Genomic DNA, 12,109 nt, shown 5'->3' with positions numbered 1-12,109 from the left:
GACCCAACACAGCCAAAAAATAAATAAAATTTTTAAAAAATCCAAATGCTATCACGAAAAAAACGAGGGCCTTTTTTGCCTGGAATTTCAGCTAAGTCCCAAAGCTAGTAAGAATGGCTGATAACCTCACCTTCTAAAGAGAGGTTTTACCACATTCAGGACAGGACTTATTAAAGAAATAATAATAACACAAAACAGCCCAGCAACCAGCTCCCTTGGCCACCTAGAAAGGCTGGAAATTTCCTGTTCATGGAAGTGAGAGGGTCTTGAATCTCTTCCCCTCCCTACGTTGCTCACCAGGTCAAGCCTGGTGAAGGGCACTGCCTTAGAGAAAGGGAGTCTGTCCTTCCATTCTCTGGCTGGGGCTTGCTGATTCAGACACTTGTGGGCTTGCCCTGGTACCTGTACTCTAGACAGAAGAGTTTCTGGTAGAGTCCTTGTGTGTCTCCTGAATTTGGAGGACTTACACAAACCCAGAGACTGGGGTCCCTTCTCCCTCTGGGTATGGTCAGGCAGGAGGTTGGTGTGAGCAGCCCACAGTGGCAGCCTGCGGGGTGGGGGCCAATGAGTTTTTAGCCAAGTGGACCCTGATGTCTTGAAGGCACCCCGTGTGCTAGGGCGAGAAGACCTCTGCAGAAAGAGGCTATGGGGTGAACTGCTAGGGACAGGAGCTGGAGGAAGTCACAACGACAGTGCCTGGAGCATTTGGAAATGCCAACACTCTGAAGACACACAGATGGGCTCCTGGGGCATTTGAACATCTGCCCTACGGAGGACACTGACCATTGATGACACATCTTTTGTCATTTTTCTCTGATGCTGGGAACCTGGAATATCAGAGCAGGGAGACAGAGGAGGAAAGCAAAGGTCAGAACAGACTAGGTTGAGCTACCTAGCCACCAGGGAGAAGGTGTGAACTGGATATAAGACCAAGTTTTAAATGGGGACATGACTGGATTTTTTAATGACTGCCAGTGAAGCTTAATGATCAAAATGAGACTTTTTCTTACAACCAAGAATGATGGGAAAGAGACACAACCTGCCCAAGATGTTGTCAAGTGTCAGGCGAGGGACAGCTGACAGGACATGTCTGCAGGTAGTGGTTGAAGAAAAATGGTGCCCCATTCAATAAGCTGTCTACTCATAGAATGTAGAACTATGTAGACATCGGCTGGAAGAAAGCCCTAAGGGAGATCAGTGTGATGGCTTCTGGGAAAGGATCTGAGGGCTGAGGGGAGCTGAAATTATTGACTTGTTTTCCATCACAAACCTTTTGATACTACTTAATCTTTAACCGTATGCATCAATTGCATTAATAACATTTTAAAAAATGTTTTAAGATCAAGTCATGAGGGGGTGGTGGTGGGATGAATTGGGAGATTGGGACTGACATAGATACACGAATATGTATAAAATAGTACTTCACTTCGCTGTGCAGTAGAAACTAACACAACATTGTAAAACAATTATACCTCCCCCCTCACCAAAAAAAAAAAATAGATCAAGTCATGCAACCCTCTTTCCCAGCTACATGCCATGCTACCTGGCATCAACTGGGTCCAGGTCCTCACACTCATTAGGGGTAACTCAACGACTGTTAAAGCTGGTCTCCAGCTTCTGCACAATTTGGAAGGTCTCCAAGCCACCTATGTGCCCTCACTTTTAACTGGTAACCCCAATTCTTACAATCCATACTGTGTACAATGCAGTGGTTAAAATGCAGGGGCTTTGGAGCCAGAGAGGCTGAGTCAAATCCCAGGTCTCCCATTTTTTAGCTGTGTGACCTTGGGCAAGTTATTCTGACCCTCTGAAGCCTCTTCCCTCACCCCTCCCTCCAGCCTCTGGGACAGGAGACTCACACCCATCTTGTAAAGATAACATGTGATCATGTCAAGATTCAGTATGATCATTTCTTCACCCAGAACTGCCTAACCCTTAACAAGGTGATTTCAGCTTGCTCCCTCTCACCTCCCTATCTGCCTTCTCTTCTGTTCCTCTCCTTTTTCTTTTGCGGTATGCGGGCCTCTCACTGTTGTGGCCTCTCCCGTTGCGGAGCACAGGCTCCGGACGCGCAGGCTCAGCGGCCATGGCTCACGGGCCCAGCCGCTCCGTGGCATGTGGGATCTTCCTGGACCGGGGCACGAACCCGTGTCCCCTGCGCCACCAGGGAAGCCCCGTTCCTCTCCTTTGGCCACCTGCCCATAGTAAGCAGCGCCATCTTGCTCTTGTGCCCAGTCCCTCCTCATTACTCCTCCAAGTTTACTCCATCAGTTGTCCCTTCATAGCTTCTGTCTTTCAGGTCTGTGACTCCCCTACCATTAAAAACATCAGAGACCCTTCCCTGACTCTGCCTTAGCTGCCCACAGACGTCCTCACTTTCCCCCTGCCTGCCTCAGTCCAACACTGGGAAAGTGTCACCTCCTGGATGGATATATTTTTCAGTTCCTCCTCGCTCCTCAACCTCCTGCCGCTCTGCGGAAGCCATGTCAAGGTCACTAAGGCCAACAGATCCTTCTCCAGCCTCACCTTTCTTGCCTTCAACCCTGACCATTCCCTTGTCCTTGAACTCTTGCCTTTCAAAACCTTTCCTTCTGGTTTTCTGCCCACCTCTCTGACATCTCTTTGAGGATCTCCTCTGATGGGGTTAATGCTGGGGTTCCAGAGGCTCTGCCCTTGGCTCCCCATACACTTTCTCCCAGGGAAAATCCCACCCACTCCAGCCCTTCAAGGACCCTCCACACCCCTCAATCTCCAGCCCAACAGACCCATCCTGTGCATGCCCTGTATTCATTTGCTCACCAGATATGAGATGAGGGGGAACACAGGTGCCCCACTCACCAGAAACAGCAGCCGCCAGTGGGGAAGGCTGTAGCCAAGTCCCGTCAGGAATATGACCCCCATAGCGAAAAAGCAGTGTCCCAGGGTGATGGCGTGGGCCCGGCGCATGCCCACTAGCCACTCAGCGACTGTGCAGAGGCCAGGAGGACAAAATCATACTCAGCTCAAGGTACCCAGGGCTGCCCCTGTCCCCAGCCTTCTGAGATGCCCCAGCCCTGCTCAGGGACTGGGTTTCTTCTGCCTGCTCAGGATCCGGGTCCAGAGACAGCACTTCAAAGCCAGGCAGAGTGCCTCTGCGCCCCCAGGGCACACTTGCCTGGGGTCCAAACCACAGACATAGCCTCCAGTCTGTCATCAACTTGGCTGTTCCCTTGGAACACCTCCCCCTGACCACACGCCTGTCATTAAGAAGCTCTGGCCCTGGGTACAGCACCTCACATGTGGCCTGACACAGGCAAGGCGAGACATCACTGTCCTTGTCTTGGTTCTTAGTGTATCAGTGCTTTGGCCACCTAGACCCCGGCCTTTGTGGAGGACCCAGTTCCCTCTGGCTGGGCTCTGAAAATTTCCCAATGAGAAACGGGAGCAGGTTCCCCAGCAGGTTCCTGTGAGGCTGAATAAATGTACGGGCACTTGGGAATTTTGCATCACACAGGCCTGGGGTGGAATCCCAGTTCCTTCACTGAACTGCCGTGTGACCCTGAGTAAGTTGGTTAACTTCCTGAGGCTCTAGTATCTTCCTGAGCTAAAGGAATAATAGATTAGTGCCTACCGAACAGACAGTTGCCAGGATGAAAGGAGGCAATACATATAGAGGGCTTAGCAGCCACCTGGCCCAGGTGGGGGAAGCAAGGGGTATGAAGGGGGGATGTGTGGGGTACCAGGGGGATGACAGTGCAAGGGCAGTATGGGCACAGATTCTCTGCCATCTCTAGGCCTCCACAGCCTGCCTGACTGGACCACAACTCCCCCTGTCCTGCGGGCTCCCAGTAGGTACACGCGCGCCCCGCCCCCCCACCTCACTTAAAGATGCGCCGCTGACGGCATAGCCCACCGCAGCTTGGGACACGCCAAAGCGGAAGAACAGATATTGGTGAAAGCTGTTGACAAAGGCTGTCCCGAAGCCGAAGATGATCAGTCCCAGCAGCGACAGCAGGATGACTGGGTGGCGGCCCAGCCTGCGCGCGTGGAAGGGAGGGGAGACTGCGCCAAGCGCATGGACCTATGTGGCTGGCCCCAGCCCGCTCCCAGCACCAAGACCAGGCCCCGAGCCGTACACTCGCCTCCGGAGGGCCCCTACCCTTGCCTCCCCTAAATTGAGACCCTTCAGCTCTGAATGGCCACAAGGAGGAGGCAGGGGTGTCCCGGGGACCAGAGGGAACTCTGGAAGACTTACTTGTCAGTTATGAACCCGAAGAGGAAAGACCCTGTCAAGAGTCCCGCCAAGTACATGTTCTGCACGATTTCCGGGTTCGGTTCCTTGCCACACACCAAGTCAAACTGCGGGTTATATGCAGGGATTGGCCACAGGCCTCCATCCAGGGCCTTCTAGGTTGAGACTGAGCCTCCACCCAGGGTGGGCCTTTAGGCAGAAGGGGCCTGGGACAGGCGCAGGTAACTGTGTGCAGCATGCCTCAGCTCTGTTACCTCTGCAGCCCATCCTGCATCTGGCAGACTCTAGGAGTTAGGCCTGGAGAGAGGGACCAGAGACACAGGCCAAGAAGGGGGCTGGGTGAAGAGGTAACCGAGCAAAGGCCAGAATCACCCAAGACCCTTTTCCAAGTACAGATGCTAGGCCTCACCCTAGAGAATCAAACTGGGCAGGTCTGTGCTGTGAAGGGCCCAGGTAGCAGCTTAGGCTGAGAAACTCCATAAGAGGTACCAGATCAAAGATGCTTCTTTCCCCAGTTCCCTAATTTCTGTGATTTCAGAGGGCAGAGCCACAACTACAGAAGCAATTCCCTGGGCAGGTGGCAAACCCTGCCACCTGACATCTGCCCCTAGTCCCCAATCTACTCTAGCTTCCTGGCTAAGACCTGTAAGACCAGGGCTGGGCAGCAGGAATCCTGTTTCTGCCTTGGCCCTGCCTCTGTGGGTTGACCTTGGGCCAATTGCTTCCCCTCCCTGAGCCTCAGTTTCCCCACCTGTTCAGTGAGGGTGAGGGCAAATCTCTGGGGTCCTGGGTTAGCTACAGACAACTCAGGACAAGGCATACCTCATTGATCAGTGATTGCTTCTTGACCTCAGGATAGATCCACCCATCTTGACATGAGTCTCTGTGGTTGAGCCCAAAATGGATGATAGACTCCAGATCCCAGTCCACAGGCAAGTACATGAGGCAAGTCAGGAAACTGCCATTGGGTGCTTGGGGCAGGGTCAGATTCAGCCGCTCAGACTCCATCAGGTTGGGGCCCACTGCCAGTATCCAGCTGGTGTTGCAATAGGGCTTCTGTGGTGTGAACACGAAGATGTCAGCAAACAAGAAGAAGGTAGACAGGATGTTGGGAATGAAGGTGAGGGCCACCAGTCTCCGCTGGAATGTGCCAAACTCCCCTACTGCATCCATGATGGTGGCAAACTTATCATCTTGCTTGGCTTCTATGGCCCTCAATCTGCGTAACAGCATGTCCAGAGAACAGGAACGGGGGCTTTCTGCTGCCTCATGTTGGTGGAAGCTCCTGAGATGATGCTGGGATTTGAACTCTACCTTGAAGTTGTTTTCCTTTGCCATCTGTTCAAAGAGAGGATGCAGCTCAGTCTTCACTGACACCACTTTTCAGATATCATAGACCAGCGTGGGAGGCACTGGCCAGAAACTGGCTTGAAACAGTTTGGATCCCAACCTTGATGTTCTCTGTACTTCCCTCCTTTGCTTCTGAAATTTCTTAATTTGGCCCCCATTGGCCCACCCGTCCCTGATGTGTATAGAGCACTTAAGATTTTTTAATGTTTTAGAAAATGCTCTGCTTCTGTTATCATGAATGACTAAGTTCTGAGGAGCTCTCCTGCAACTTGCCCACAATGGAAACTTTGTTTACACACACACTGAGGCACCACCAGTCTTGCAAAAGGTAGGAGAGGCCTCCAGGGACCATTCCTTAAAAAAAAACAAACAGGAACTTCCCTGGTGGCGTAGTGGTTAAGAATCCGCCTGCCAATGCAGGGGACACAGGTTCGAGCCCTGGTCTGGGAAGATCCCACATGCCGCGAAACAGCTAAGCCCGTGCGCCACAACTACTGAGCCTGTACTCTAGAGCCGCGAGCCACAACCACTGAAGCCCGTGCGCCTAGAGCCCGTGCTCTGCAACAAGAGAAGCCACTGCAGTGAGAAGCCCGCGCACCGCAATGAAGAGTAGCCCCTTCTCGCTGCAACTAGATAAAGCCCGCGTGCAGCAACGAAGACCCAATGCAGCCAAAAATATATAAATTAATTAAAAAAACAACACACACACACACAAATCTGGCTCTGAAGTGGTCATGAACTGAGGCCAAGGTGGGTGGCTGCAAGCCTTGATCACAGAGGTGAGAAGACAGGGCTGGTGCCATGGGGCACCAAAATGGTAGGGTGACAGACAGCAACAGAGAGCCAAGCTGGAAAGGCAGGCGGAGGGGAGGAGTGAGGTAGCAACACTGACTGTAAGGATATTACCTTGGAACAGCAGCAAAGTGGGGAACCTAAGCGGGGCTGAAGAGGTCCTGGGTTGGGGCACCCCTTGGCTACCAGCAAAAGCAGATGCAGGTCTTCTCTGAAGGAAAATTTCTCCAAACTAAGCTTGCAAGGCTCTCACAGATTAAGATCAAGCCAAGGGCTCAAAATAAATATTATCTAACCCATAAGAAGTTAAGTCATTCTGAGAGTAAGAGATGGAAGTTATAATTACAGAAATGGACTTATAACCAGAGGCAAAAAGCAGACACCTTTGGAGGGAAGACACAACTTCTAAAAATGAAAACTATTGAATAACAAGTTGTTGAAATAAACACACTAAAGGGAAGGTTAAATAGATTCGACACAAAGATGAATTAGAAGATAGAAGATTTAATGTTCACCTAGTTGCAGGCCCAGTGGGAGAAAGAGAGAAGCGATATTTAAAGAGATAAGAGCAATCCCTTTTCTAAAATTTGAAACACATGAATCCTTAGAATCAGGAAACAGCGTATCCCAAGCAGGATAAATAAAAGAGAAACCCACTGTAACAAAGCTGCAGAACACCAGTGACAAAGAAAAGATTTTCAAAAACATCTAGAGAGAAGATAGATCATGGACAAATGAGCCGTGTCTACAGACTTCTGTTAAGAAACAAAAGTTGTGGACAACATATTTGGAGGAATTTTATCTTAAAACTGACCAAACCCATATTTGTAAGATAAAACACCTGAATCATTGAGGATCCAAGTTGTGATTTGAAGTCTATGACATTGTCATAAGGGTAAAATGTTACCACTACTTTAATTACTGTTACAAATAGCTTTATAATGTTGAAGACTCATTGTTTAACTCTAAGACTTTTTTTTTTTGCGGTACGCGGGCCTCTCACTGTTGTGGCCTCTCCCGTTGCAGAGCACAGGCTCCGGACGCGCAGGCTCAGCGGCCATGGTTCACGGGCCCAGCCGCTCCGCAGCATATGGGATCTTCCCGCACCGGGGCAGGACCCTGTGTCCCCTGCACCGGCAGGCGGACTCTCAACCACTGCGCCACCAGGGAAGCCCTAACTCTAAGACTTTTTCTTTTCTTTTTCTTTTCTTTTTTTTTAAAGAAATAACCCAAAGTTGTTAAGCAACAAGGAAACCAGAAGAGAGTGAAGAGTATCTTCAACATGTTGATAGGAAATAACAGCCAACCTAGAATTGCTTACTCAGCAAAATTATCTGTCAGAGTAAAATGAAGAGAGTTATAGTCAAAAATTGAGTTAGCAACAGATCTGATTTAATGGAACTTCTAAAAGTTAAGGAGGGGGATGCTCCAAATAAAATAAAATAAAATGTATATGAAAATGCAAAATCCTAAAATAATTCAAACAATTAAGAATGGTTTTGGTGGGAATTCCCTGGCAGTCTAGTGGTTAGGACTCTGAGCTTTCACTGCCAGGGGCCCGGGTTCAGTCCCTGGTTGGGGTACTACGACCCCACGAGCCTCGCAGTGTGGCCAAAAAACAACAACAACAAAGTTTTGGAGTAGGAATATACAGTGTAGTGAAAAAAAGAGTCCAGAAACTGGATAAAAGAGGAACTCATCAATAAATGGGTCTGGAACTATTGGGAAAAAAAAAGAGGATAAGGAGGAGGAAAATTATGTCAAGACGACAAACTAATAGGCAGTGATGAGCAATCTAAATGGTAAACATGTAAGCAAATCCAAATACTGATTGCATTAAATAATAAAAGCTCTGTTCAACTGTGGAGTTAAAAAAAAAAGATAAAATGGTGGGCAGCAATAATATATTTCAGGATGGAGATGATGAGAGCCGAAGTATCTTAAAATCTTTCTATTGTTCAAGGTGTAGGAGAAAGACACCAAGATTTCAAAGTTACTTTTCTCGTTTTTTTTTTGGCCACACCACGCTGCCTGGCTTGCGGGATCTTAGTTCCCTGACCAAGGATCCAACCCATGCTCCCTGCAGTGGAAGCACGAAGTCTTAACCACTGGACCACTAAGGAAGTCCCTCAAAGTTACATTTGCATGATAAAATTTTAAGGATAACCACTACAATAATATAGCTAGAAAACAGTAGTGGAAAATGGTAGGCTAAAGGGAAAAACAAAAACAAGACCTCAATCGAAAAAGGGAAGAAAAGAAAAAAGGAAACGTAGAAAAAGTGGATTTCAGTAATTGTGACTGCAAAAATGAATCAAAGTATATTGATTATCACTAGTTAAAAGAGATAGTTGGATTGAGCTTTTGAAAAATCAAATTAATATGCTGTTTTTAAATAGGGCGGCCGGGACTTCCCTGGTGGTACAGTGGTTAAGACTCTGCACTCCCAATGCATGGGGCCCAGGTTCCATCCCTGGTCAGGGAACTCGAGCCTGCATACTGCAACTAAAAGAGCCCGCATGCCACAACTAAGACCTGGCACAGCCAAATAAATAAATAAATATTTAAAAATAAATAAACAGGGTGGCCAGTATTTCCCAGAACATACCCAGTTTATGTCTTTTATGCTTGTGTAATTATTCATAGCGCCCCCTTTCCCTCTCACAAGTGTTTTGATTTTGATGATAACTTGGTCACTCTGTAAGAAGGTACACTTAAAGCATAGGGACATGAAAAGGCTGAGAGTTAAAGGATGGAAAAAGTTATATTAGGCAAAGAGTAATCAAAAGAAATCTGATTTAGCTATACTATTACCAAAACAAAACAAAAACCCATAAAGTATCATTAATAGAGAGATTCATTATCTAAAGACAAAACGTTCAGTACACCAAAAAATTAAATATATATGAACCTAATAAATGTCTTCAAATATATAAAATAATGAGTATAACTCATAGGAGAAGTTGATATCTCTAATACCATAATGAGAAATTTCAATGCACCTTTTCAAGGGGTCAAAATGTAAAACCTTAGCAAAGATAGATTATTTTAATAACACAATTAACAAGATTAAACTAATGACCATTTCTAAAATTCTGCATGTAACAACTAGAGAATACACATTTTTCTCAAGCTTACTCAGAGCATTTGCAAAACTTTATCATACACTAGGCAATAAAGCAAGCCTCGACAGAAATTTTCTTTTTTTCTTTTTGGCCGCACTGCACGGCATATGGGATCTTAGTACTCCGACCAGGGATTGAACCCACACCGCGTGCATTGGAAGCAGGGAGTCTGAACCACTGTACCGCCAGGGAAGTTCTCAAGACAAATTTCAAAGAATAGGCATCATATAGACCTGTCTTCTGACTACAATGAGATTAAATTAGAAGTCACTAACAGCCTAATAATTTAAAATTCCATATGTTTTTCATACATGTGTAATACAGTTACATTCATTTATCACAGTCTGCATTCCACCCTGGGATCCCTCTATCTCTTAAATGATTTTTTTTTTAAATTTGTACATGGTAAGGTTCACTCTATGGGCTGTAAAGTCCTGTGGGTTTTGATGAATGCGTGGAGTCCTGTATCCACCATTAGAGTATCAGACAGAAGTCTCACTGCCCTAAAAAATCTGTGCTCCACCTATTAAATCCTCCTCTCTCTTCTCAAAGCCCTGGCAACCACTGATCTTTTTACAGTATATCTTGCTTTTTCTGGAGTGTCATATACCTTTTTTTTTTTTTTTTTTTTTTGTGGTACGCGGGCCTCTCACTGTTGTGGCCTCTACCCGTTGCGGAGCACAGGCTCCGGACGCGCAGGCTCAGCGGCCATGGCTCACGGGCCCAGCCGCTCCACGGCATGTGGGATCTTCCCCGCGGCCATGGATCACGGGTCTAGCCGCTCCACGGCATGCGGGATCCTCTCAGACCGGGGCACGAACCCGTGTCCCCTGCATCGGCAGGCAGACTCTCAACCACTGCGCCACCAGGGAAGCCCGGAGTGTCATATACCTTTAATCATACACTATATAGCCTTTTCAGACAGGCTTCTTTCACTCAGCAGTATGCACTTAAGGCCATTCATATCTTTTCATGGCCTAATAGCTTGTTTCTCAAAAATCACAGAATAATATTTTTCAATGTATCCATGTACTACAGTTTGCTTATCCATTCGTCAATTATTGAAGGACATCTTGGTTGCTTCCAGTGTTTGGCAGCTGTGAATAAAGCTGCTATAAACATTTGCGTGCAGGTTTTTGTGTGGATACAGTTTTCAAATCAGTTGGGTAATACCTAGGAACATGAATGTTGAGTCATATGGTAAAACTATGTTTAGCTTTGTAAGAAACTGGAAACTGTCTTCCAAAGTGGCTATACCATTTTGCACTCCCACCAGCAATGAATGAGAATTCTTGTTGTTCTGCATCCTTGCCAATTTATGATTTTAGCCATAATAATAGAGGAGCTCTTTTATTTAGTTTTTCATTCTTTTAAGTTGCACTTTCCTAATGACAAATAATATTGAGCATCTTTTCATATGCTTATTTGCTATCTGTATATCTTCTTTGGTGAGTTATCTCTTCAGATCTTTTGCCTGTTTTTTTAAATTGGGATGTTTACCTTCTTACTGTTGAGTTTTGAGTTATTTGTATATTTTGGATACAAGTCTTTTATCAGCTATGTTTTGCAAATATTTTCTCCAGTCTCTGGCTTGCCTTTTTATTCTCTTAACAGCATCTTTTGCAGAGCAGAAGTTTTTTATTTTAGTCCAATTTGGGACTTCCCTGGTGGTCCAGTGGTAAAGAATCCGCCTTACAATGCAGGGGACACGAGTTTGATCCCTGGTCAGGGGAACTAAGATCTCACATGCCGCGGGGCAACTAAGCCCGCGTGCCGCAACTACTGAGCCTGCGTGCCGCAAACTACAGAGCCAACGCACGCTGGAGCCTGCGCGCCACAACTAGAGAGAGAAAACCTGCACACCACGGCTAGAGAGAAGACTGTGCACCACAACAAAGAGCCCACGTGCCGCAACTAAGACCCGACGCAGCCAAAAATAAACAAAATAAATAAATCTTAAAAAAAAAAGTCCAATTTATCAATTTTTTCTTTCATAGATTTTGCTTTTGGTGTCATATCTAAAAATTCATTGCCAAACCCAAGGTCACTTAGATTTTCTCCTATGTTGTCTTCTAGAAGTTTTATATAGTTTTGTGTTTTACATTTAGGTCTATGATCCATTTTGAGTTAATTTTTGTAAAGGGTGTAAGATCTGGGTTTACATTTTTTTTTTACATTAAATTTTTGCATATGGTCATCCAATTATTCCAGTACCATTGCTGAAAAGACTATCTTTTCTCCATTGAATTGCCTTTGCTTCTTTGCAGTTGACTATATTTATGTGGGTCTATTTCTGAACTTTCTATTTTGTTCCATGGTTCTATGTGTCTATCCTTTTGCCAATACCATGCTATTCTGATTATGGAAGACTTTATAGGAAGTCTTAAAAGCAGGTAATGTGAAGCCTCCAACTTTGTTTTTCTTCACTACTGTGTTGGATATCCAGGTCTTCTGCGTTTCCATTTGAACTTTAGAATAAGTTTGTTGATATTTGCAAAACAGCTTGCTGTGCTTTTGATTGAGATTATATTGAATCTATAGGTCAGTTTGGGAAGCGCTGACATCTTACCAACAATATTGAGTCTTTCAATCCATGAACATGGAATATACA

At 46.2% G+C, this 12,109-nt stretch overlaps 1 protein-coding gene across 1 annotated transcript in view; it reads right to left on the bottom strand.

Moving 5' to 3' along the window:
• Positions 1-12,109, bottom strand: part of SLC22A14 (solute carrier family 22 member 14) — a 29,139-nt gene that overhangs the window by 9,103 nt on the left and 7,927 nt on the right. Inside the window, exons 4-7 of the mRNA XM_060021386.1 lie at positions 5,054-5,569; positions 4,235-4,338; positions 3,862-4,016; positions 2,800-2,966 (exon numbers count right to left, since the gene is read on the bottom strand). Coding sequence (XP_059877369.1) covers positions 2,800-2,966; positions 3,862-4,016; positions 4,235-4,338; positions 5,054-5,569 — 942 coding nt within the window. The remainder of the gene's footprint in view (positions 1-2,799; positions 2,967-3,861; positions 4,017-4,234; positions 4,339-5,053; positions 5,570-12,109) is intronic.

The sequence above is a fragment of the Delphinus delphis genome, chromosome 10 (assembly GCF_949987515.2).
Source record: "Delphinus delphis chromosome 10, mDelDel1.2, whole genome shotgun sequence".
In the NCBI taxonomy this organism is placed as follows: Eukaryota; Metazoa; Chordata; class Mammalia; order Artiodactyla; family Delphinidae; genus Delphinus; species Delphinus delphis.
The sequence above is the reverse complement of the archived record's forward strand: the minus strand, read 5'-3'. Positions and strand labels throughout refer to the sequence as shown.